This window comes from Mauremys mutica, chromosome 8, assembly GCF_020497125.1.
Source record: "Mauremys mutica isolate MM-2020 ecotype Southern chromosome 8, ASM2049712v1, whole genome shotgun sequence".
NCBI lineage: Eukaryota > Metazoa > Chordata > Testudines > Geoemydidae > Mauremys > Mauremys mutica.
The window spans coordinates 53,599,820-53,626,708 of NC_059079.1; the positions used below are offsets into that span (position 1 = coordinate 53,599,820).

At 50.5% G+C, this 26,889-nt stretch overlaps 1 protein-coding gene across 3 annotated transcripts; it reads left to right on the forward strand.

Annotated features, from left to right (window-relative positions):
* Nucleotides 1–378: 378 nt before the first annotated feature.
* Nucleotides 379–26,889, forward strand: LOC123375430 (complement C3 alpha chain-like). Of its 3 annotated transcripts, none has more exons than XM_045026297.1 (11): nucleotides 379–484; nucleotides 9,926–10,084; nucleotides 11,298–11,448; nucleotides 13,127–13,178; nucleotides 13,380–13,467; nucleotides 14,995–15,084; nucleotides 15,535–15,640; nucleotides 17,062–17,151; nucleotides 20,118–20,204; nucleotides 24,445–24,528; nucleotides 26,553–26,889. In XM_045026297.1, exons 2-11 carry the CDS (start codon nucleotides 9,935–9,937, stop codon nucleotides 26,735–26,737), a joined length of 1,083 nt encoding a protein of 360 aa, XP_044882232.1. In that variant the 5' UTR covers nucleotides 379–484; nucleotides 9,926–9,934; the 3' UTR covers nucleotides 26,738–26,889. The 3 variants fall into 3 exon arrangements, with proteins under 3 accessions (XP_044882232.1, XP_044882231.1, XP_044882233.1); XM_045026296.1 differs by lacking the exon at nucleotides 379–484 and adding an exon at nucleotides 981–1,125; XM_045026298.1 differs by lacking the exon at nucleotides 379–484 and adding an exon at nucleotides 1,743–1,892.

Here is a 26,889-nt window from a genome sequence, read left to right on the forward strand (position 1 = left end):
TGTAGTGAGTTGAAATGAATTGTTACTCAGAGTTCTGTATTAATATGCATAGTAAGGAATCTATTTGTCAAAAAAGATTTCCTCAATCCTTTTTGTTGTCTGTATTGATACAGACATACTTGCTGACAGAGATTTTGAAATAAATAATTTGAACTGGTGCAATTATATTGTATATTTACAGAAGTGTTAAAATACTGTGCGCATCATTTTTATTTTTTTGTTGCAGAATCCCCCCACTAGAAAATATATAGATAAGGTCCCTTCAGTGCTATAATCTCAATAATCTTTCTTATGATGACATGAGTGTTGGTTAGGAATAAGAGCAGGGAGTCAGTTCACTTGGGTTTTATTCACATTCTTTTACTAACTTGCTAAGTGGTGTTGAGCAAGTAACTTAATTCCCTGTGACACAAATCATCTGTAAATGGGGATCATGCTTACCATTCTCACAAGGGTGCTGTGAGTCTTAATTCACTAGTATTAGGTAAGTGCTTTGAGATTTTTGGATGAAGATGCTAAAGAAGGGCAAAGTATTATTGGAAGAGATTACTGCAGGTCCTATAGTGTACTTTTACTATATACAACCCATGTACTCCACTGTGTGTAAACAGACAATGCTCTTTTTATAGAGCATTATATCAGCCTGATCTGTAATAACAGCATTTTGCATGATGAGGATAGAAGGGTGAATACTGATTACGCTGCTGGTGCACCAGGCCAAGTTCTATACTGAATTACCCCCATGCATTCCCCCAGGAAGTCAGGCAGAATTTGGTGTGGACACATGGAAAGCAGATTTAATTTCATGAAACTGCCCTACCTTATCCTGTTGCAGTTTCTCCAGCAGAACTCTCACAACACTAGCCAGCTTGGTCTTAGCTATAGAGGCAATCCTGAGGGCAATTCTGTCCTTATCTTGGTCAGCTATGTGTGCCAGGAGGGAAACAACCTCATTATAAACACCTGAAATTAAATAAAAGGATTTAGCTGGTTACCACTGATAGTAGAATTGGTGCTGGCTTCTTTAATTCACTATCCAGTAAAGATTCTGCAGGTGCCCAAACACTGTGAGGAGAAGACGACCTGGGAATCATGTAAATCCTCTTCCTTCCGCCTGATGACCAGGTTTGTGTGCTGAAGGACCCAGTGTGTTTGGGGGGAAATCATAATGAAGAAAATTTGCTCATTTCAAGTAGATCCCCATGTAAAATAATCTTCCTTTCCCTCTTTACTATCAGTTGATGAGGTTTGATAGCATACAGAATAATTATTTATGGCCCAAATGTTCAAAACTGGGTGCCTAAACTTAAGCTCCTAAATCCATATTAAGGCACCTACACCCTGATTCAGCATCCTAATCACATGCTTAACTCTAAGCCAACAAAGAGACCTAAAGTTAAGCACATGCTTTAAGAGTTTTGCTTAGTCAGACCTCCCCCATAACATTCAATAGAAACTGAGATTCTCAGGAAAGTTTCCAGGTCCACAGGCTGTAGGCCAAGTCCTCAACTGGTGTAAATCGACACAGCTACAAGGAAGACAACAGAGCAACACTGATTTACAGCAGCTGAGGTTCTGGTCATAGAAATGGAGAACATTACAACTAATCTATCTGTATGCCTATGCTTTCTGAATGTGTGTATGAATATAGACTGGATCTAGAAAATACAATGCTGACCCTTACCTCTCTGTTACCTCCTGTTCACTCACAAGATTATTCATGTTTTAGTCTTTTCTCACCACTTCCTACAGTCCTTTCTCTAAAGAGCTCCTGTACTGTCAGGCAGCTGGCCTCTCAGTCTGTCATGGCCAGGATAGTCAGTTAAGATTATGCAAGCACTATTATGACATCAATGTGACTGCAGCATACCTCACAATCTGCTGCCGACCAGGTATGTGCTGTAATTACATGGACAAGATCCTCAAAGGTATTTAGGCTCCTAACTCGCACTGAAATCAGTAGCTTTTAGGAACCTAAATACATATCAATATCTGGGCCCATACAAGCAAGCAGTTCAATAGGTGGCTACATTTGCTCCAGTGTAGAATTTCTCATTCTCTCAACATCATTTTGAATTTTGGTTCCGTCCCTCTCTCAGTTTACCACACTTTATCTGCTCCTGGTTGAATTTATATAAAATAAAAGCACCAAACAAAGAAAGAGAAGAAACTGCCTTGGAGAATGCACAGTGACCCTTGAGTGTGGTTGGTTGGTTTCCTTTGCTTTTTAATTTGGTTGATCAAAAAGCCTGATGAAACCTTATTGAACTGTATGACAAATATTGATTTTTATATTCTTTTACAATGAATTGAAATTTATACTTAATTTCCATGTCCTGCCAGACAAATCAACTACATTAATTTTTATTGTGTTTAATACAGTGTGGTGTCATATGTAGGGCCATATGTAGAGCCAACTCTTGATTTTGGAAGTTATGTTGCCTTTAAAGCATTCAGAGTGATGACACACTTTGCAGTAAACCATATGGAAAAAGAATTCCAATTACATTTGTCCCTTGCTATGTATAACTGATTTTGTGCCTTACCCTTTCTGATTTTATCCTTACATGTATATGCTATTCTTTTGTACTCCTCCTTATAATTCATCCGTTTCACATTTTGTAGGATTTCTTTTTGATTTTCAGGTCATTAAAAAACTTACTATTCTTCCTATCTTTCCTTTGTATTGGCAGTTGTGTCTTTAATATTGTCTCCATGAGAAACTGCCAGCTTTCCTGAACTCCTTTATGCCTTAGATATTTTCCTGATGGGTGGCTACCTACCAATTCTCTGAGTATATTGAAGTGTGATTTTTGTAGTCCTCCTTCTGTCATTCTCACTCCTTCCTTTCCTTAGATTCATGAAATCTATCATTCATAATCACTTTCACCCAAATCACCTTCCACCTTCACATTCACAACCAGCTCCTCCCTGTTGGTCAAAATAAAGTCTAAAATGGCTGTCCTTCAGGTTACTACCTCCATTTTCTGAAACAAAGCATTGTCCCCAGTACATTCCAGGAACTTACTGGATAATTTTGTTTTTTTGCCATATTTCTTTATTAACAGCTGTCTAGGTAGGTAAAATGCCCCATTATTATCATCAGGATTTGTGTTTTAAATATTTCCGGTTTTTGTTCTAGAAATGCCTCATCTCCCTCCTCTTCCTGATTGGGTGGTCTGTAATAGACCCTTACCAGGACATCACCCCTGTTTTTTCCTTCTTTTTTATTTACTCAGAGACTTTCAACTGGTCTGCTTCTCACCTCCTTCTGGACCTCAGAACAAGTGTACAATGCAATATGTCCTCTTCTTTTATTAAGTATTGATAAAAATGGAACACAAATACTTATGAGTCTCTTCACAATCTAGGCCATTTTTAACACAATGGGATCACTATGGAACACCATTCGTGCCTTGAATCACATGTTCCATCCTGCCTAACTAAACAAAGGGCAGCTACCGAGACCCCCCCATGCCCTTCAGTGTTGCCATTACCTTCTTCTGTACCTACACAACAACAAGATAGGGATTGCATAAGAGACAGGGCCGGCTCTAGGCACCAGCAAACCAAGCACATGCTTGGGGTAGCACATTTTCAGGGGCGGCATTCCGGCCATCTTTTTGTTTTGTTTTGTTTCGGGCAGCAAAATCCTAGAGCCGGCCATGGCAGCAGCACGTTGTGCCCTGCGGCTGCTGCGGTTCGTGTCACAAGGGAGCAGGTCCCACACCTTGTGGCTGGGCCAGGCAGGGTCCGAGCAGGGGACAATCGGGCTGGGGGCCGCCCTGTGGGGCACACAGTGTTGCCTGCAGGTGCCACAGGGTGACTGCCCCCTAGCACCACAGCCGGCATTGGGCGAAGCGGCTCGAGCCACCCAGGGACTGCGGCAGGGCGGCCAGAAGCAGCAGCAGTGGGGTCATAGAGGGGTCAACACAATCTACAGCAGCTAATTGTGATGCTACAAACAGAGTTGTGACCATAGGTGAGAAATACCTAGTACATGAATTCTAAAAGCCAGTCCTGTGCAAGAATGAAACTATGGTAAAACAAACACAGGAAATTATTTAGAATTTCCTTTTGTTGAAAACTTTGAGTGTTCCATAGCTCAAGTCTTTAAGTTGCACGATTGTTTTATGCCTCTTTGATGGCGGGGTAGAGGACTGTCGCTTTTCCAATCCTTATTTTTCTGTTTATAGTCTGGACTGTGTCCTCATGAGTTACAAGAAGAAATGCAAACCAGCGGAAGCCATCTCTCTCCTTCAAACCTGCTGTATTCTCAAGCTCTCACCTACTGATGCATAAAGCAAAATTATTTGGATTAGTCACGCGATAACTTTCTCTCATTTATAGGAAATGTGTCTTTATTTAAAAGTTACACTCCTAATTTTAAAATACTAATAAGCACAGCCCACAACTTGCACAGTGCTTTGGTAATCTGGAGTATGAGCTGGTGAAGAGGATTTCATGTTTGCATTTCAGAATCTGGAAGCAATGTATTGTTGCCAGTGACTACTGCGTTCTAGATCAATTTGAAGAATATGTTTGGGTATCTGTCCTCTTCCCTGTCTCCTTCATGCCCCAATTTAAAGGTGTCTCTTCTGACACACTACTAAAGGGATGGGCCATGCCTGCACTACCACTTATGTCGTCAAAATGTCTGTTGCTCATGCCTCTTCCCCGAGTGACATATGTTATGTTGGCATAAGTGCGTCATTGGCAGGCGAGCTTCTCCCACTGACATAGTTTCTGCCGCTCACTGGAGTGGCTTTTTGATGCTGACCGGAGAGCTCTCTCTCATTGGCATAGAGCGGCTTCACCACATGCGCTACAGAGGAGTAGCTGTACGGTCCAGCTGCAGCGCTGTAAGTTGCCTTATTTTTCGGACCCGTTTGCCATAGTCTGCAGACCCCCAAGGGTCCGCTGACCACAGGCTGAGACCCACTAAAAAAGCCAGATGACCGTTCTCCTCTGGCTAAGCCAGGAGACATCCAACCTCAGACGGGCCACTCCTCGGCATCTCCTTCTGGGACCATGTTGACTCCTGCCCAGGTGTGGCAGTCGAGTCCAACCCCATCTCGATCATCGGTGCCTACGCAGCAGCTGCACCTCCTGTCCATGGCAGAAGCGTACCAGGCTGCTTGGCACCTCCTCCATCTGACGGCACTGTTCTCTCCTGCCAGGGAAGAACCCTCAGCACCGACATAGCTGCATCCTCCAGTGCACTCTAAAGGGAAGCCGGCTATGATGTCGAGGTGCTCCCCTTTGCCTTGTCCATCTGTGCCTACCCGCTCCAACAGAGAGCTTACCCACTCCCTGAGCTCTCGACATTCGAGGCATTGAAGATCAGCTCTTCTGTGGTCTTCAGTGTCTGAGACCTTGGAGTCTGAGTCTGACTCCTATAGCTCGGGAAGGAGCAGAAGTCGTAGAGTGAGATTGGGTAGAGACAGACGAGAGCATCAGGCGTGGCCTCCACAGTGGCAGAACCCACCTCAGTGGCCCTTCTGGACCCCCTGGGCTTTTCAACCAGGGCCAGGAAGGAACCCAGGGCCCACGATCAGCAACATCTTCATTCATTCATACTGCCTTCCATGGTGCATCTGCCCTGTGCCTCCGGCCCAGTCATTGACTCCGGCACCGTGTTCGGCTCTGACTTTGGCAGCAGCCTTCACGGCATCGATGCACCCATCTCCCACGCCTGCACCATTGTTGACGTCGACCTTGATGCAGACACCTATGGCCCTGGTACTGATGTCGGCATCAGGCCCTCCTGCCACCCACTGCCAAATGCAGTGAGCGGTGGTATTTCATGTCCACCAGAGGCTTTGAGCATCTGTATTCCCACCCGCCGCTGGACTCACTGGTGGTGTATGCAGCTAACCAGTGGGAGAGACAGGGTTTCCAAGGTCCTTCCCCAAAGAATAGGGATGCTAAATGCCTAGATCTTGTGGGTAGAAAGCTCTACTCGACTAGTGGTTTGCAGGTCCATATTGCTAACCAACAGGCCATTGTGAGCAGGTACTTTTGTAACACCTGTGCAGCAATGGTGAAGTTCACGGAGCTTGTCCCTTCAGATTCCCAATTGGAGTTCACCACCTTGGTGGAAGAAGGGAAATTAGTCTCCTGGGCCTCGTTGCAGGCAGCTTTAGATGCTGCAGATGCTGCCACTAGAGTGATGACAACGGGGGTGGTTATGTGGGGGGGGGGCACTGACTGCAAGTCTCAGGGTTACCCTATGAGGTCCAGCGAACCATTCAGGACCTTCCGTATGAGGGTGAGACTGTTTTCAGTGAAGACAGAGAAATGGCTCCACAGCCTAAAAGATTCCCGAGCGACCCTCAGATCCTTGAGCTTGCATACCCCTGCCACACAGTGGAGACACTTCCGCCTGCAACCTCCTCAAAGGTTCCAGCAGCAGAACCACCAGGACAATTCTCGGAGGAGGAACCGGAGTGGCAGGAGGAGGCAACATCCCTCTGCTAATCAAGGCTCTGGCCGGCCCTAAAGCGGCCTTTTGAGGGTGTGATTGAGGATGGCGTTCCAGACCAGAGACTGGATCTATCCCGTCTTACCTTTTTTCCTCCCAATTATCCCCTTTCCACCGTGCATGGTCCCATATCACATCGGTCCACTGAGTGCTCTGCATGGTAGAGAGGGGATACTCCATCCAGTTCTGTGCCCTCTCGCCCTCCCAGCCCCCTTCCCCATCCCTCTTCAGGGACTCTTCTCATGAGCAACTTCTCATTCAGGAGGTGCAGTTGTTCCTAGCACTAGGGGCAGTGGAGGAGGTTCCACTGGAACACAGGGGTAAGGGTTTCTATTCCCGCTATTTCCTAATACCAAAGGCCAGGCCTATGCTGGACCTGCGGGACCTCAATAAGTTTGTGAGGAAACTCAGGTTCCACAAGGTCTCCCTGGCCTCCATCATCCCTTCACTGGATCCAGCAGACTAGTATGCCACCCTCGACTTGAAGGGTGCATATTTTCACATAACAATTGCGTACTACCCCAGAAAGTTTCTGGTCAATGGTTCCCATTACCAATTTACTGTCCTCCCGTTCGGCCTGTCAGCAGCACCTTGAGTATTCACCAAGTGCATCACAGTCGTCACCGCCTTTCTGTGGAGACATCAGGTGCAGGTGTTTCTGTACCTCGACGGCTGGCTGGTCAAAGGCCACTCCAGGGCTCAGGTGGAAGCGCCGGTGGCATTTATCAGAGCCACCTTCAAGAATCTGGGCCTGTTACTGAATGAAGCCAAATCGACTCTGTCCCCAGTCCAGAGATAGAGTTCATAGGGTCGGTACTGGACTCAACACAAGTCAGAGCATTGCTCCCACAGGTGAGATTTCAGGCCCTCAACACCATGATCCAGGGACTCATGCAGTTCCCCACCATCACTGCGAGAAATTGCCTGAAGCTTCTCGGGCACATGGCAGCCTGTACATACGTGGTACGACATGCCAAACTCAGGCTTCATCCGCTTCAGTCATGGCTTGTGTCAGTGCACAGACCTGCCAGGGACAGCTTGGACAGGATCGTGACCCTGCCTCGCCCTATCCTTGACTCGCTCCCGTGGTGGACGGACATTCAGCAGGTGTGCTCAGGAGTTCCCTTTGCTGCCCCACAGCCATCCCTAGTGCTGGTGATGGACGCATCAGATTTCGGTTGGGGAGCTCATCTGGGGGACCACAGGACTCAGAGCCTCTGGTTGCAGACAGATCTCCATCTTCATATCAATGTCAGGGAGGTCAGAATGGTGCACCTAGCGTGTCAGTCATTCCGCCCTTATCTAACAGGTCGATGTGTATCGGTCACTACGGACAATATGACTGGGATGATCTATATCAACAAATGGGAGTGCACGCTCCTCTCCCCTGTGCCAGGAAGCCCTCAGGCTATGGGACTTCTGTATAGAACACTCAATCTATAGGCGTCGTACCTTCCTGGGGTCCAGAACGAGCTGGCGGACCACCTCAGCAGGTCGTTCCACAGCCACGAGTGGTCCCTTTGCCTGGACATCCAATGTTCACTCTTCCAGAGGTGGGACTGTCCCCTGATCAACCTCTTCACCACGTGGCGCAACAGGAAGTGTCAGCAGTTCTGCTCCTTCCAGAATCATAATCTGGTTTCCACAGCGGACGCGTTCTTCTTCCATTGTGGGGGACCTCTTCTATACACCTTGCTGCCTATACCGCTTGTCCACAAGGTCCTGCTCAAGATCTGCAGAGACTGGGCTTGGGTCATTCTCATAGCACCAGCCTGGCCCCATCAGCATTGGTACACATCTCTCCTAGACATGTCCATGGGAGCCCTGATTACCTTGCCACTCTTCCCAGGCCTTCTCAGTCGGGATCACGGGCATCTCCAACACCTGAACCTGCAGTGGCTCCATCTCACAGCATGGAGGCTCCATGGCTGAATCCATTCAAGCTTTCCTATTCAGAACAAGTCAGACAGTTCTTTCTCGGCGTAGGAAACCCTCCACTCCACATACCTGGCCAAGTGGAAGAGATTTTCAATCTGGTCAGCACAGTGCAACTTGCCTCCGGCACTAGCCTCAGTGCCCCACATTTTGGATTATCTTCTCCACTTGAAGCAGGAGGGTCTCTCCTTGTCTTCTATAAGAGTGCACCTGGCTGCCATCTCGGCTTTCCATCTGGGGGTACAGAGCCGTTCAATTTTCGCTAGCCCTTTGGTCAGCCACTTCCTGAAGGGCCTTGACAGGTTGTACCTGCACATCTGCCAACCGGTTCCTGCTTGGGACCTCAACTTGGTCCTCTGTAGCTCATGGGGCATCCCTTTGACCCTTTAGCAACATACTCCCTGCTCTTTCTTACATGGTCATGTTCCTGGTGGCGATAACTTCAGCCCGGAGGGTGTCTGAGCTGAGGGCCCTAATGTCAGAGCCGCCTTACACCGTATTTTATAAGGACAAGGTTCAGCTCAAGCCCAATCTGGCCTTCCTCCCAAATGTTGTGTCGCAGTTCCACATCAACCAGGACAGTTTCCTCCCAGTTTTCTACCCTAAACTCATTTGAGTAGCAGGGAGCAGAGGCTCCACACTCTAGACGTCCGCAGAGCACTGGCCTTTTACATCAAGAGGATGAAACCATTCAGGAAGTCGGTACAGCTCTTGTGGCAGTAGCGGACAGGATGAAGGGTCAGCCGATTTCAACCCAGCACATTTCATCATGGATTGTGGCCTGCATTAATGAGTGCTACAATCTAGCAGGGATCCCAGGGCCCCCGATAATGGCACACTCCACAAGGGCGCAAGCTTCATCAACAGCATTCCTGGCTCAAGTTCCCACCCAGGAAATCTGCAGGGCGGCACGTGGTCATCCATACACATTTTCACTGTGCCTTATGCGATTACTAGATAGGCCAGAGACGATGCGGCCTTTGGTAGAGCAGTACTCCAATCAGTGGACAGCTCCGACCCCACCTCCTAGATTTGGCTTGGGAGTCACCTGATTGGATTTGACATGAACAAGCACTCGAAGAAGAAAAAAAGGTTACTCACCTTTTGTAACTGTTGTTCTTTGAGATGTAGTGTTCATGTCCATTCCAATACCCATCCTCCTACCCCTCTGTCGGAGTAGCCGGCAAGAAGGAACTGAAGGGTGGTGGGTCAGCAGGGCTATATATTAGGTGCCACGAGGGCACGACTCCAAGGGGCACCCAGGCAGACCCAAGAGATGCTGCTAAGGGAAAAGTCTTCCGGCCAACGTGCACGTGCGTGCGCACACTTGGAATGGACATGAACAACACATCTCGAAGAACAACAGTTACAAAAGGTGAGTAACTTTTTTTCTTTTCATTGTACTTTTGGTTCTTCTTCATTAAAAAGTCTATTTAGAAGCTGTCAGATGTTCAGCGCAATAGGACAATATGGTGTAACCCTCTTGTCTTTCTTCTGGTATTCTAGGCGACCATCATGGTGTTCCAGGCTCTTGCGCAGTACCAGATAGACATTCCGCAGCACAAAGACCTGAATTTGAACGTTACTGTTCTCCTGCCACGCCGTGCTAGTCCAAAAAAGTACAACATCTTAAATCACAATGCTCTGGTGGCCCGAACAGCAGAGGTATCGTGCTTCTCTGTGTGATTTAGTACAGATCACTAATTATAGATAAAGGGGATTTGACTAGAACCTCCTATCCAAACCCTTTTGGGAGGGGGAGGGGAATTCCTATTCCCAGCACCAGATCCAAATGCATCCACACTTTTGACTCAGATTTTTAAGACCAGAAGGGACCATTATGATCATCTCGTCTGACCTTCGGCATGACATAGTCCAGAGAACCTCACCTACTAATTTCTGCATCAAGCCCGTAACTTCTAGCTGAGCTGTGAGGGGACTCTTAGGTAGATATCCAGTCTTGACTTAAAGACTTCATGTGATGGAGAATCCACCACATCCTGTCAGGCCCTAGGTTCAAGGCAGTCAGGCCTGGTGGTTGGAGCTGGCTGTAGACTCTGTACTGGGCCAAGGGCAATGCTGAAATCAGGGTCTGGGGACAGGCCGTGGGTCAGAATCCACAGACAAGCCAAATCAGGATTGAAGTCAGAGTTCGGATGCAGGCCAACGGTCAAAGTCAGGTTGGAATCAGTCCGAGCGCCTGGGGGGCCAGGAGGTGGATGCAGGCTGGAGCGGGACTGGAGCAAGGTCAGAGCAGGGCACAGAGGAGGCTGAAGTGAGCTGGAACAAGGCTCGGGCATGGCTGGAGCAGGAACAGGAACTGGATCAAGTGCAGGTCAGAAGCCTGGGGACTCTGTAACACTGCAAGGCCGGAGGAAGGTCCCTGGCCGACTAGTGCTGTTGTGCAGAGTAACTCTCAGCTCTGATGGGGACAGTGAAATACTTGTGCCTGGGGGTCATCTGGCCTGAGCCCTGACCAGGGATAGTCACTGCAGGCTCCGTTGGAGGGGTGAGTCGCTGCAGCTGAGTGAGCAGCCCTGGGCTGGGTGGGGTTTGCCTCACACATCCCAAGGTAAATTGTTCCAGGGTTAGTGGCCTGGAGTGTGTGGTTTTGAGCTGAATCCAGAAGTAGGAGGGGATGGGTTGCTATTTAGGCTTGGCTCTGGAGAAGCAATACATCTGGAGATCAAAGAGTTACTGCCTGGGAAGTAACTTTTTTTCTCCTTCATGCTATTGTCTCTGCAGAGTCCCCCCAGCCCCTCCGGGTGAGTGACTGTCAATCTCACCAGCTTCATTTTCTTCATTAGCTTCATTTGCCCTATCTTTAAATAATAATAATGAAGTACAAAAGAAAATTAACCTTGGATCAACTTTACAGACCAAATGGAATGAAGACTTCACTGTGAAGGCAGAAGGAACTGGACAAGGGACCTTAACTGTAATAACGATTTATAATGCAAAGCTACGGGAGGATGAATCTCAGTGTAAGAAATTTGACCTGAGGGTATCGGTTGAAGAAGCCCAGGGCGGTAAGTAACCACTTGTCTTTTCTTTTCTGAAGCTTGCTGTCAATCCTCAGATCTGGACAAATTTGGCTCAGTTACACCAGTTTAACTCCATGGACAGCAGCGGATTTACACCAATGTGTAAACCAACCACCATCTCTGCAATCACATTCTTAACTTTGGAAAGTATTTTTGTGAAGCTTCTTCAAACTCTCCCAGTTCCCAAGTCCTACAAAATTATACCCATAGGGCAGGCACTAAATAATATTTCCAGCTACTACATGTTCTAGGTTGCAACCAATGCATGGTCATTCCTGATGAGGGAGCAGATGCTGCCTTCTCTCATCGTAGCACTTGTTAGCAGCAGAGTTGGAGCATCGGATGTGGATGGGAACACAGGCCAGCTACTCTGGATATTGTCTCCCTCTAAAACAGAGATGAGCCCATGCCAGGAAGTCTGGGTACAGACCCAAACTTCCAGTGTACACATTTCCAGACAGCATGGGTGTGAAATCAGCATGGGACAGAGGTCAGGATCTTCAGCACCCAAAACACAAGCCTCTGCTACTTGGGCTAAAGGAGTAAAGGACTGGCCACTAGAGGGAGACATGACCACACATTAGGTCCGCATATGATAGAGGGATCCAGGATTTTGGCACCGCTTGTTACAGAAACAGAAGTCACCCGTAAGTTGTTCTTAACTTTCTCAGCTGTCCAAGGAGTTCACACCCACGGGTTCTCTCTGTTTCAGTCTCCTCTTTCTGCTAACCCTAGACTATATTTCATTTGTGCCACTCAGCTGGGAGTAGGGTGACCAGACGTCCCGATTTTATCGGGACTGTCCCGATATTTGCTTGTTTGTCCCACATCCCGACAGATGTTCGATCGGGGCACTGGACAAACAAGCAATTTTGCCCTCCGCTCTGGTGCACAGGTGGAGCCCGGGGGGGCTCTCACCCCCCCCTACCCCCAGCCCCACCCCCTCCTCCCCTATTGGATCCCTCCCCAAATCCCTGCCCTGGCCCCGCCTCTTCCCCAAGCACGCCGCATTCCTCCTCCCTCCCAGGCTTGCACTGATCAGCTGTATGGCGGCGCAAGCCTGGGGGGAGGTGGTGGTCCCCAGCACTCACCCTGCGAACTGCTCCAGTCCAGCTTCCCCAGGAAGGTGAGCACGGCCCGGCAGAGATCCCGCAGCGGCTCCCTCCACCCGAGCCCCCGGTAGAAGGCGAGGCAGACCTGGGCCTCCTGCGCCGCGCCCATGGCTCATGGAGCGGCCAGGCAGCCCCGGGGATCTAGAACAGCACGTGGGCTTGGCAGCTCCGGGCCGGGGCACGTTCAGCTATTGCGGCCACCAGAGTCGGGTGGAGATGGGGCTGTGCCGCCTGGCGGCGGTGGGGGGGGCACTCCAGCAGCTTTTTTTTTTCCTCCGCCCGCCCCCTCACCCCCCCCGTCCCGATATTTCATCTTTGTCATCTGGTCACCCTAGCTGGGAGAGGCTTTTTAGTTTGCGTGCCAGTGACAGGAAGAGTTATTTATGGATTGCTGGAGGGGAGGGGAGGTTTATTGACGGATTTTTCACACCTATTCTAGGACCTGTTTGATTACTAAGCCATGTTTATACACCTAAAAAACAAAAGAGGGTTTTTCTGGCATGAAATTTACATTGAGATGAATTAATTTTTTTCTTCTGCAATGTTTCCAGTTAAGAAGCCAGAAGGAGCCTTGCGTTCAGTCTATATTAAAATCTGCATCAGGTGAGAACAATCCCCTTTAATGATAGATGATAAATAGATGGACAGATGCAGGGGGTAGATGGAGACTCCTGGGCTATGAATTTTTCTATGGAATGGCCAAAAAAATTATGATAAAGCAACAGGAGCTGGTGGAGCGATCACAAAATCAATGTTCAAGTGATGAATTCTGATCAAAAGGGTATTTTCTCTTCTCCTCGTTAGGTTCCTCGGTGTGGTTGATGCCACAATGTCCATCATCGATGTCTCCATGCTCACGGGCTTCTCACCGGACGTGGAGGATCTTAAGAGAGTACGTCAGTGTAATCTGAGAACAGGGAACATAATACAAAATGCAATGGCTCGACTGGGGCTTTCAGATGAGAAAATCCAATACAGCAAGTGAATAGTCAGGCTCCAGGGTTAAACCTGGAGGGAGACCAGAAGGTTCTAAGAATTGGTAACAGCTTTAGGAAACAGCAACCAGGTCTCTCCAGGTTGGTGATGAAATGTCATCTCCATCGGGCAGTTTTTGGGGGCCTTTTTGGGATTCAGCTCAGTTTCCTTGGGGATGGGTGTTCAAATCTCCATAACCAGCTTGGCAGTTCATAGCCCCGGCACCTCTGGGCTTGGTGCTTCAGTTATGAAAGTAAAAAAAAAATTGCTTAAGCCCCGGCACCTCTTTCGTTACACACGTAAGCACTGTGCATATGTACACTGAGGTCACTGAACCTGGGACCTTTATCATGAAAAGCAGAACTGTTTCAGCGAGAGTACCAGCTCCATTAGCTGTGGATAAAGTTGCCAAATTTCTAATCACACAAAACTGAACACCCTTGCCCCGCCTCTTCCTTGAGACCCCGCCCCTGCCTCGCCCCTTCTCCAGCATCCGGCCCCCTGCTCACTCCATCCCCCACCCCTCATCGCTCACTCTCCCCAGCCCTCACTCACTTTCACCGGGCTGGGACAGGTGGTTGTGGTGAGGGAGGGGGCTCTGGCTCTGGCTGGGGGTGTGAGCTCCAGAGTGGGGTAACAAATGAGGCGTTCAGAGTGCAGGAGGAGGTTCCGGGCTGGGGCATGAGGTTGAGGTGTAGGGAGCAGGTTAGAGCTCCGGGTGGGGATGCAGGCTCTAGGGTGAGGCCAGGGATGAGGGGGTTGGGTGCAGGAGGGGGCTCCAGGCTGGGGCAAGGTGTTGATTTGCGGGTGTGTGCAGGCTATGGGAGGGCATTAGGGTGGGGGTTTTGACCTGGGGCAGGCATTGAGGTGCGGAAGGGGGTTCATGATGCGGGCTCCAGCCAGGCAGCACTTACCTCAGACAGCTCCTGGAAGCAGTGACATGTCCCTCCAGCTCCTAAGCAAAGGGGCCTGGGGGCTCTGTGTGCTGCCCGCACCTGCAGGCACCGCCGCTGCAGTTCCCATTAGCCGCAGTTCCTGGACAATGGGAGCTGCGGAGATGGTGCTTGGGGCAGGGGCAATGTGCTGAGCCCCTGTGGCCACTCCTGCGCCTAGGAGCTGGACACGCTGGCCATTTCTGGGAGCTGTGCGGAGCCAGGACAGGCAGGGAGCCTACCTTAGTCGCGCTGTGCTGCTGACTGGAGCTGCCAGGGTCCCTTTTCAACCAGATGTTCTGCTCAAAAACCAATCTCCTGGCAACCCTAGGTGTGGAGTAAGTAGCAGGCTAGTATCTTCCATGCAGATCCTATCGTGGAAGACGTGATCACAAGCACGACACCACTGAGCCACGTGGTGAGATGGTGGGATTTTTTCACCCAGCTGCAGGACTTTTACAGACACGCTGCCTTACCCACAATGCCTCTTGCTTTTCCTTATTCACATTTAGCTTTCCCAAGGGGTCAACAGATACATTTCCAAGTTTGAAATCAACAAAGCCCCGTCCGACAGAAGCAACCTCGTAATCTACCTGGACAAGGTAAAGACTCGACAAGGGGCTTCTCTGATCCTGTGTTAATTTCATGGGCTCCTGCTGAGCCAAACTGCACTCCCAGATACACCCTGGCATCCCCACAGACATCAGCAGGTTGACAAACTGCAACTCATGGCCGAATTTGATTCACTGGCCCAGATTCAGGCTTTCCACTAGGATCAACTGAATGGGCCAGACCCTCAGCTGGTGTATGTGGATGTAGGTCCATTGACTTTAATGGGAAATGCTGCACCTGATATTAAGGCTGAATTTTCTTCTCTGTGTCATTCACTTCTTTTCTTTCACTTCTCTAGTTCTTCTTTCCTCCACCTCCCTCACTTTCTCTTTCCCCTCTTCTTTCCCCAACATCTCCCCTTCTTTTATTCTTTTTCATTCTCTCTCTTCCATCCAGCCACCCTTCAGCCTAAACAATCCTGTTATTTCCACTCCACCCAGGTTTCTCACACAGAGGATGAATGCCTGCAGTTTAAAGCTCACCAGTTTTTCGAAGTTGGTCTCATTCAGCCGGCATCCGTCACAGTCTATGATTATTACACTATAGGTAACAGATCGCAGCTCTCCTCACCATTCAAGGCACCTGGCTTCAAATTCTGCTCTGGGTCACATTGGTATCATTACCTCTTGCAGTCTTTTGCTGCAGTACTTAGGCATCATTATCCCCCTGTAACAGAGGGGATGCACTGAGATGGTAAGAGACTTGCCCTCATCAGGTAAGGCCTAGACAGCTAGGAGCACAGCTGGGAGCAGATTGCCAGTTCAGAGCTCTAAGTACAGCTTCCGCGCACACAGTCCCCTCCCACCATTGGAAATAGAACCTAGGCGTCCTGAATCCCCATGTCTTGCTCTACACTACTCCTGCTCTACTTGTCGTGCGTACCCCAAGTTTACCTCATTTAAAAACGACTTGCTTACAAAATCAGACATAGAAATACAGAAGTGTCCCAGCCACACTAGTACTGACAAATTGCCGACTTCCTCATTTTTTAACCATGTAATTATAAAATAAATCAATTGGAAGATAAATATTATACTTGCATTTCAGTGTGAGATGTGAGCCTGTTTTCACTTGTGAACCTTGTCATTTGGTGCTGGAGAGCAGCAGCTGCTGGCCAGGTTCCCAGCTCTCAAGATAATGCTGCCACCAGTAGCCGCACAGATATTAGGGGACTTGAGCTGCTGCTGGTGGGAGCGCTGCCTTCAGAGCTGTGTGGCCAGAGAAAGGCAGCTGCTCGCCGTGGAGTTGGTATTGTTGGAGGTGAATGAGGACTATTTTTTCAATCCTGCTCTCATCCCGCCCCATAAGATCTACTCCCACTCCTGCGCTGTTTGTTTGTTGAATATTTATCCTGCTTCCACTATTATGGTAGCAGGCCCTGCGGGATCCCAGTCCTGCTGAAGGGCTCTAGATCCTGTTGTAAAACTAGGCAAATATCTAGATAAGTTAACATACCCCCTGTGGTACCACTAGGGTATGTTTCCCCCTGGTTGAGAACTACTGGATTAGAACACGGGGTTTAGACTCAGACTTTAAGGCCAGATGGGACCATCCTGATCATCTAGTCTGGTTTACTGCTCACCTCCCTGTTCCTCCTGTTTTGGAATTATATGGTCACACTCATCACCTTAACACACCCATGCAAAGGTAGACAAAATAATAAGGGGAACCTCTGACTACAGGCAATAATTATCCTACTTGCCCTCTCCCCCCGTTTTACCTCCAGAGTTAAATTTGCTGCTAGCGTGATTAAGAGAGTGTCTCCGACAAGCACCAGCCCGTCATTTCAAGTTGATGGTTTCCTATAGCTAAGAAAGTCGTTCCCACAGACTGCTGCTCCCTTCCCCAGGGTCACCCAGTGGGACTTCTGCTTGAGTAAGGGCTTCAGGGTTGTCTCCTAGGTGCTGTAAACCATGGTCGTTGCTCTGTGGGACGGGGAATGATCCATGTCTCTGATCTTTCTCTAGATGACCGGTGCACCAAGTTCTACCACCCGTCTAACCAGAGCGGGCTCTTCAGGAAGATCTGTCATGGGGACGTCTGCTGTTGTGCAGAAGGTAAGGAGAGTCCTCTCTCTGTTTACATCTCTGGTGAGGGCTCCCGTGTCAGCTTTATCAGCAAACATGAAGTCCAAGGCCACCCCCCAGCATCAGCCCCCTCCATCACCGATCAGGGCCCTCCTTCCCTGTGGGCTCTGGGTGATTCTCACATGCGATACAGGCTCACGGCAGCCACAGGCAGGATGGTCCCTGGGTCTGTCCCCCAGCTTGGAGCTCTGACTCTTGGCCAGCTGTGTCCCTGATACCATTCCTGTATGTGGTGATGTGTGGGACCAGGGTTGGGGTGAGGGTACCCTCAGTGGAAATATGTGGGGGATGCACGCCTGGGGAGCAGAGGCAAGAGAGGACTCAGAAGGATCTGCAGGGTCTGGGATCGGGCCAGGGAGCAGAACAGGCCTTGGAGGCACTAGGAACCCCCAGGACCCACCTTCCCAACCTGAATCCTGCCCCTCACGCCCACAGAGTTTCAATAGCTTCCTTCACTCCCTCTCCTATCCCCTCTCCCCCACATTTGCAGACGGTTTCCACCCTCCCTGACCACCTACCCTCACCTGTGGTCTCTCCTTCTCTTCTCCAATGGCAACCCCACCTGCCAATTGCAGGAGAGCTGGCAGCAGGACGTAGAAGCAGAATTTCTCTAGCTAGCTGGGTGACCTAGGAGGGAGCGGGTATTGCAGACATCAGTTCCTCCTCTCTGCCCATCAGGGCCTTGGGGGCTGGGTGAAGCCAGCAGATCCATGTGTGATGTTGCACTCCATATGTTTTATGAAAATATACTTTGAATGTGAATATAATGTAACTGGAATACGCTTTTATGCAAAAGGTCTCTTCTAAGGTATCCTTATAAAGCTTATAATCTACTGAGTGTGTTCATCCTGTTTGTATGAATGTATCATTCTTGTATCTGAAACTAGCAATATGAAATATAACTCTGAGGTCCTATTGTAGTTATGCAAAGTGTGGGCCATTAATGGTAATTTAGAATCTTGATGGCTCCCATTGACTAGGACAATTGGTTGTAAATGGCTCTGTTTACTTGTAAGCCTTCCTGTATACCTGTGTGCCAGCCAGCAGGTAATGAAGTCTTACAGGACATGTGAACATGTCAAATGATACTGAAATCCATCTTAAACCTGGTGCTTCTCCATTGAGAAGGAGGGGTGGGAACCCAGAGAGAGAGGCAAAGGATTCCCGCCTTGTGCCAAAGATATAAAAGGGGGTGGAACAGAACAAAGGGGGCTGCCAGTCATGAGAAATCCCCTAGCTACCACCTAAGCTGGAACTAAAAAGGATTGTACTGGGGAAAGGATGGGGCCCAGATTAGGAAGAAGTCTAGTCTATGAAAGAAGCTTAGTGAGATTTACCTGTATTCAGTTTCTTAATGTATTAGGCTTAAACTTGCATGTTTTGTTTTATTTTGCTTGGTAACTTACTTTGTTCTGTCTGTTATTACTTGGAACCACTTCAATCCTACTTTTTATGCTTAATAAGAACACTTTTGCTTATTAATTAACCGAGTAATTAATACCTGGGGGAGCAAACAGCTATGCATATCTCTATCAGTGTTATAGAGGGCGGACAATTTATGAGTTTATCCTGTATAAGCTTTATACAGAGTAAAATGGATTTATTTGGTGTTTGGATCCCATTGGGTGCTGGAGACAGGAGTATTTGCTAAGCTCCTTTCAGTTTAAACTGCAGCTTTGGGGGTGTGGTTCAGACTCTGGGTCTGTGTTGCAGCAGGCTGCCTGTCTTGCTTGACAAGACAGGGTTCTAAAGTCCCAAGGTGGCAAATAAAACGGGCTCAAAGGTAGTTTCAGCACATCAGGTGACAGTCCCAAGGGGGTCTCCGTGACTGAACCCGTCACACCATGAAGTGGGGCTGCACACATGGAAGCAGGGCAGTCTGGGATGCAGGAGTTGCTGGGTTTCCAGCCATTCCAACAGGGATGCTCCTCCCTGGTTCTGAAACATCAGTGGAAACATACCAGCTGTTTCAATGGTTGGAATCCAGTGTGGGGGTGGGGGGTGGTGACGTGAAGTCAGGTATTCTTTAAAATATCTGGGTCATCTCATTACAGGATGCCCACAGCTGGCACCCCTCAGCCCCCCACTGTCAGTTTGAATGATCCATGGAGGCTCCACTCCCCGCTGACTCTTGAAGGGATCCTCTAGAAGAGGGTGGAGACCCATTAGTGGGGCCGTTGTTCAGTGGGGAACTTGCTGTAGCCCTGCTGTCTGCCGGAGATACAGAGAGGCGCTCAGTCTCCGGATCTGTCCTTCCCATCACCTTTGATTCCCCATCTGCTGCTCCACTAAGTCCTGTGACCAGGCCCCTCCTGGCGCTGACCCAGGCAGAGATCCATCAGTGCAGAGAGGGAAGCTAGCTGGGATTGCCAGGCCTAGTTATGGTCCTTGGTTATTTCATACACCCAGGCAGAGTTCCTCTGGGCAACATCTACTGATTCCTTTGCAGAGCTGTCTGAGTCTGTCTGCTCAGGATCGCCTCATTTAGACCCTGCAACCTACCCCTCCATCCCTTGTTTCTTCTTTTACCGTGCCCCATAACCCAGGCACTGACTTTTATTTTTCCTGGTGGGTGCTCCACCCCCATGCCGCCCCTTCCCCTGAGTCTTCACCCTTGCTCTGCCACTTCCTGGCCCCGCTCTGCCCCCTCCCCAGAGGCCCCCGCCAGCTGCTCTCTGCCAAGTGCCTCCTGCCACCTGCCAAACAGCTGATCGGCAGCCCCGCCGAATGGCTGTAGCTGGTGGGTGCTGAGCACTCTCTCTTTTTTTTTTCCATGGCCATTCCCTTGTCGGAGGAGGTGGACCTGTCACTGGTCACTGTGTGGGTTAGCGCGGCTCACCCAGGATTCAGATAGGTGGGCACCTGTAGGTCACTAATAACAGAGCTGAAACTATGGTCTCCCTTGGTGATTCTCTCCCCATCTTCCTTCCCCATAGAAAGCTGCTTCATGCAGCAGAAGACAGAGGGTCCCATCACCCTGAATAGACGAATAGAGGAAGCCTGTGAACCTGGAGTGGATTATGGTAAATGTGTGATTTGGATCTGCTGCATCTTTTTTCCAGGAGACAGGGTTTGGAATTCGATTTGGATTGTAAAGTTTGCCTTTGAGGCTGAATCAGGGGTAAGGTCTGGATCTGCTGGGTCAGAAACCTGAGATTTTGGGGCCTTAAGCTCCCAGAAATGAATAAAATCAGATGACTGTTTAAGATTCAATCTAACCAGGGCCGCCCAGAGGATTCCGGGAGCCCAGGGTCTTCGGCGGCGGGGGGCCCCCGCTTCAGCAGTAATTCGGCGGCGGAGGGCCCTTCTGTTCCAGGACCTGCCGCCGAAGTGCCCCGAAGGGCCCCCCCTGCTGAATTACCACTGAAGCGGGACCCGCCGCCGAAGTGCAGCTGCCTCTTCGGCGGTAATTCGGTGGCGGGGGGCCCCTGCCAGGGGTCTTTGGGGCACTTCGGCGGCGGGTTCCGGAATGGAAGGGCCCCCCACCGCCGAATTACCGCCGAAGACCCAGCTGCACTTCGGCGGCGGGTCCCGCTTCCGCGATAATTCACCCGGAGCGGAATGACCCCTTGCCGGCGAAGACCGGGAGCGGAAGAGTTTTCCGGGCCCCCTGGAGTGAGTGAAGGACGCCACTCCAGGGGCCCCGAAAAACACTCATGGGGGCCCCTGCGGGACCCGGGGCCTGGGGCAAATTGCCCCTCTTGCTCCCCCCTCTGGGTGGCCCTGAATCTAACCCTAAGTATTTATCTGCCCCCTATTTCCCTAGTATCTGAGCATGTCACAATCTTTAATATGTTTATCCTCACAACCGCCCGTGCTGTGATCTTTTTCAGGGGAAAAGGCAATACACCGCGTTTATTGAAGATACAACAATTAACACATGAATTCAATTACACCACACACACACACACACACACACTCACTCCTGCTAGTCGATGTTATAGTTACCAGTCCAGATCAGTCTAGTGGCCAGCCAGGTGGATCATGGGTATGGAGGAGCTGGGTTCCATCGGTCGCGACATGATGCTCCGGGGAAGTCTTGGCAGGATGAACCCAGGGTTTCATGGCAAGACACTCTGTTTATAGAGTGACTTTCCTTCACTGGAACCAATGAGTTTTATTCAATTATTGTCTGAGTGCTTGTTTTCTTAAATAGTCCTCCTCATTCTTTATCACAGCTATCTTATCCCCATGGATAGGTGCCTGTCTCATCTTTAGAGTTGTCAATCTGCCCTCCTCAGACATTTCAACAGGGGCGTGTTCAGCCTCCTGGCGCCCTTGCGTCTGTCTCTGGTTCCTCCCCTGTACATCTCATTCAGCAATATCCCTTAACACGCGGCCCGCAGGCCGCATGCGGCCCGGAAAGCCTCACTGTGCGGCCCGCGAGGGGATTCTAAATCCCCCGCACACGGCGCTCTGCGGGCAGCTCAGAACCCTTTGAATCCCGGCCACGGCCAGGAAGCAAAGAGCTCTGGGCTGCCGGCAACCGCGGGGAGTCCAGAGCCCTTTGAATCTCAGCCACGGCCGGGAGTCAGAGGGCTCCGGGCTGTCCGCAGAGGCGGGGAGCCCAGAGCCCTTTGAATCTCAGCCGTGGCTGGGAATCAAAAGGCTCTGGGTTGCCCGCAGCAGCGGGGAGCCCAGAGCCCTTTAGATCCCAGCCTCGGCTGGGAATCAAAAGGCTCTGGGCGGTCCGCAGCTGCGGGGAGCCCAGAGCCCTTTAAATCTCAGCTGCGGCTGGGAGTCAGAGGGCTCCGGGCTGTCCGCAGAGGCGGGGAGCCCAGAGCCCTTTGAATCTCAGCCGCGGCTGGGAATCAAAAGGCTCTGGGGTGCCCGCAGCCCCGGGGAGCCCAGAGCCTTTTAAATCCCAGCTGCGGCTGGGAGTCAGAGGGCTCTGGGCTGTCCGCAGCAGCGGGGAGCCCCAGAGCCCTTTAAATCCCAGCTGCAGCTGGGAATCAAAGGGCTCTGGGCTGCCCGCAGAGATTCTCAGCCGCGGCTGGGATGTTAAGGGCTCAGGGCTCCCCGCGGCTGCGGGTAGCCCAGAGCCGTTTGAATCCCGGCATGCAGCCGCTGTTTGCCCCCTCCCCAGACCTCTGCCCCCGCTGCCCTCCAGGACCCCCACCCCCCTATCTAACACCGCTGGTCCTTGTCCCCTGATACCGCTCTCCTGGGACTCTTGCCCCTAACTGCCACCCAGAACCTCACCCCCATCTAAATGCTGCTGCTCCTTGTCCCCTGATTGCTCCCTCCCAAGACCCCTGCTCCAAATGCCCCTTGGGACCCCACCCCCTATCTAAGCCTCCCTTCTCCTTGTCCCCAACTGCCCCCTCCTGAGACCCCCCCAACTTTCCCCCAGGTCCTCACCCCCTACCTGTCCCCTGATAAACCCCTTGGACTCCCATGCCTATCCTACTGCTGCCTGTCCCCTGACTGCCCCCCTGAACCTCTGCCCCATCCAACCACCCCTGCTCCCTGTCCCCTGACTGCCCCCCGGAACCCGCTACCCCTTCTCCAACCCCCAGCCCCCTTACCGTGCCACTCAGGCCAGCGTGTCTGGCTCCATGCAGCTCCAGATACATTGCTGCCATGCTCCCCCGTGGAGCCCATAGGCCCCCCCAGCACCTGCCTTCCAGATTTGAACACCTCAAAATTCAGGAGTGCTCAAGCTCAGTTTGGGCAGCTGTTATTTCATTTCTCCCAAACCAAATATACTGATCCACTGTAACTTGCTTTAGAAAAAGCAGGATAAAATTGAGCAAGAAATGCTTATTAGCACTGGAATTGCTATTTTCAACAGCCATTGCCTTTTTGTTTGTTTCAGGAAGACAGTGATATTGCATTGGCAAATTCCCCATAGAAAGAAAGAGTGGAACCAAAGAATAATAAAGGCACCTCAGCTTTTCCTCATTTATGGAGGACAGTCTTATAATATGCATCCAGATATCTTCCAATCACACAAGCTGAAAATTGTTCCACTTTACTGCACCTCTGTAACCATATGGGAACCAATCCTGTCTGTGTTTTGTGCACATCCAAAATTCCTGCTGAATGACCCGCCCTGGGAGCGTTACCAGTGACCCAGGGCGGGGAGGCAGGAGGTGTGGGGGGGGGGAGGCACTGGTGGAGGGGAGCCCAGGGCTGGGGCAGCAGCAGGGTGGGGGGAGGAAAGGGGGAAGCCCAGCGCTGGGGCGGCAGGGGGTGTGGGTCAGTGGGGGGAGAGCCCAGGACTGGGGCAGCAGGGGGGTAGAGGGGGGAGCCCAGGGCTGGGACGGGGGGCAGACAAGTTTTTTTTTTGCTTGGGGCAGCAAAACACCTAGAACCGGCCTTGCCGGGTTCCCCCAGCCGCCGGAGCCCTGAGCCCTTTAATTTGACCCTGAGGGCTCCCAGCCACCTCTTCAGCTGGGAGCCCCCGGTTGATTTAAAATAAAGTATCACCACCCCACCCCCAACCTTCCTTTTTGGCCCACAGCTGTTTTGGTGGGGCGGCACTGAGGAAGGAGGGTTTATTTCTGCAGGGCTGGACGGCCCTGGGGCGGGGTGTTTCTGTGGGGCCGGGAGGTTTCGGCCCTCGGCTGTTTTCTTTGGAGGAATGTGGCCCTCGCTGCTTTACGAGTTGTGCAGGCCTGCCTTAATACATACGTTCCTCATTCACACGTGAAACAGAATCAATTTACACAAAACATTGGAACAAGAATATCAAGTTACAATGCAAAAGAAAACAATCATGACACTCTTTTACTTATTTTAAAATGCTAAGCCTACAACAAAGTAGTGAGCTTAAAACATTTTTTACTACCTTGAAATCAGCCCAGACACAGGTTCCAGCTGATGCATCTTTGCCAATTGGCCTATTAGGCCATTCCTTTCTCCTACTCCAAAAGGGTGGCTGGCAGCATCTGATCAAATCATACAGCAATACATTTAATACATGCTACATTATTATCTCATTATTCTTTATCCCTCATTCTAAATCATACAAAATACAAATATAAAATCCTACTACTACATATGCAGCAGGGCAGTGCAATTATCCCCATTGTACAAAAGGGGAAACTGAGGCATGGAGCGACTAAGTGACTTGCCCAAGGTCATGCAGTAGGTCTGTGGTGGAGCAGGGAAATGAACCCCAGTCTCCAGCTAATGCCCTCACCATGGCACCAGCTTTCTCACAGCCAGTTTGAGGAGTCAGTTACACACTGAATTCGCTACAGAAAAATACTGCAGACCTTCAACTGGTGTTTTGTATGTCTTCCTCTTTTATTTAAGTGTATAAGACCAGGCTTGTTAGCAGTGAAGAAGCGGGCAGTTCTGACTACTACACCATGAAAATTTTGGAAATCATTAAAGCAGGTAAGAGCTCCCCTTCTACAATCAGGGTGCAATTTCGTTGAATGGCCTTTGGGATAAAGGCCGGCATAAGAGCTATTTCTCTTAGCCAGAGAAAGTGCTAAAGCCCCAAGGTTAATCTAGTCTCATGCTCCAAGGCATTAACCTGTCGCCACAAGGGGACAAGAAAGAATTTGCTCAACCCTCCTAGGCAGACAAAATAACAGGGGGAATCTTTCCCTGTGGTCAGCAGGCTCCCCTCCCTCCTGCCCTGGGCAATCAGGTGGCTTGTGGCATTTAGAAGGGAGTGGGGAAGGGAGGGAGGAGAAGCGAGGATGCAGCGTGGGAAGTAAAGGGGGAGGAGGTCGAGGGGAGAAGAGGCAGGTTAAGGGTGGGGGTTTGGGGGAAGGGGGCGGGCTGAGGGTTGAGCCTCCTCACCCTTGGTGCTTGCAGAGTAGAGGAAGCTGCCGTGCTGCGCAAGGTGCTTCTCCTAACCTACAGCACCTTCAGCCTCCTTGCCTGCCTCCTCTCCAGTGCCAGTGGGCTGTGCCTGGGTGGGGTACGGCAGCTTAATACAGGTACTGTACTAGAGTTTGTACAGACAGTTTAATACAATACAGTTTAACGCTGCCCTGCTTCCCATAGTGAGAATGGGAAGGCAGCGGCGCCTCCCAACTCTAGTACAGTACCTGTATTAAACTGCCTGTTTAAAATGTATATAACGCCTTTTGTCTTGCAAAAATGTTTTTCCCTGGAACTTAATAGTAATTCTTATGGGGAAATTGGATTTGCTTAACATTGTTTCACTTAAAGTCGCATTTTTCAGGAACATAACTACAGGGTTAAGTGAGGAGTTACTGTACCTATCAGGCCCCCATTACTGTACTTTCTAAGGGCCTCACAAGAGCAAATGTATTTATTCTCACTATGGGAAGCAGGGCAGCGTTATTGCCCTCATTTAACAGATGGGGAAACTGAGGCACAGACAGCCTACGGTCCAGGTCCTCAATGGTATTGAGGCACCTAACTCCCACTGACTGGCCTTAGGTGACCTCTCCAAAGTACTAAAAGGAAGTATCTCGAGATGCTGGGAATTGAATCCAGGTTCGCGTCGTAGTCTAACCCTGGACCACCATTCCTCACGGGGGCTACCCAACTATTTCACCAGAACAGATCATACTGTCAGTGCAATTTCATGGTCCTGCATCCAGCCAAAGTTGTTCCTAAATCACTTAGGTTTCAACTGGGTGGAAATGTAATTAATTAGGGTAAAAACTGCGCCTAAAAATGAGTTTCACCAACAAAGATGCAGCTCACAGAGGCTGAAAGTTCCATCTTCATGCTGTATATGGAGCATTGCATGCTGGGATCTGTAGTCCCTCTGTACTCCATGGGCTGGACCTATGAGAGGGGAGGCAACCCACTGTGTCTCTGCAAGTCAGATGTGACCCTTAGGCATGGGCGGAGTGTGAGCCGCCTGTTTGGGAAGGCTAGACCCCGACACCACCCCTCCTCTGCCCTTTCCTCCCACCGGAGGTCCAACACGACCGCTGTGGCTGCCAGCCCCCCTGCCCCAGCCCCAGGCCCCTCCGGCCAGCTAACCTGAGCACCCCCAGCTCTGAAGCGTTGGGCGCTGCAGCCCCAGCATCCCCAGCCCCAGAGGCCGCGGCCCCAGTGCCACCAGCCCAGGAGCACCATATGCTGTGGCCCCAGTGCCTCAAGCGCCGCCAGCCCCAGAGCTGGGGGGCCCCAGCACCGGGGGTACCCAGCCACTTCAAGTCCCGAGCCGCAGGCCAACCCATGCTAGCCCCAGCCCCCTTGGGGAAGAGGAGCAGCCTGCATGGGCTGTGGCCGGGGGAAGCAGGACGGGGTTCAGGACGGAGAATGAGTGGGGCCACGCCTGGCTGTTTGAGGACACTCAGCCTCCCCTGGCCTGCCATACCCGCTGGCCATGCCCTTAGGCAAACCCGGCTGCCCTTGAGGAACTGAGCAAACAAATTGAACACATTTTGTGCTTCATTGCTCACCCTCCTGCCTGTCCATCCCAGGCTATCCTACATTATTGGCAAGGACACCTGGATCGAGAAGTGGCCCAACGAGGATGAATGCCAGAAGCTGGATTTCCAGAACCTCTGCCAGAATTTCTTTGAGTTCTCTGATGCCATGGCCTTGTTTGGCTGCCCAACCTAAACTTGGACCCAGCTTTCCCAGCAGCCCCAATGGGACAGTTTGAGCTGAGATGGAGCATAACCCTCAGGTGGAGACAGCTCCACTCAGAGTCCCAATGCTGCTGACACTCGCCGCTAGCCCTGTCCTCTTTGGGGGTTTCACTCTTTTTTTTTCTTATTGTTTCTCTCTATATAAAAGGCTGAATTCTTACCCTGC

Bases quoted from the DNA above. Each gene is read 5' to 3' on its own strand.
- LOC123375430 (XM_045026297.1), top strand. From the start codon at position 9,935: ATGGTGTTCCAGGCTCTTGCGCAGTACCAGATAGACATTCCGCAGCAC. The intron at 10,085-11,297 runs GTATCGTGCTTC...TCAACTTTACAG, and splicing joins TGGTGGCCCGAACAGCAGAG to ACCAAATGGAATGAAGACTT. The intron at 24,529-26,552 runs GTAAGAGCTCCC...TGTCCATCCCAG, and splicing joins TTTGGAAATCATTAAAGCAG to GCTATCCTACATTATTGGCA.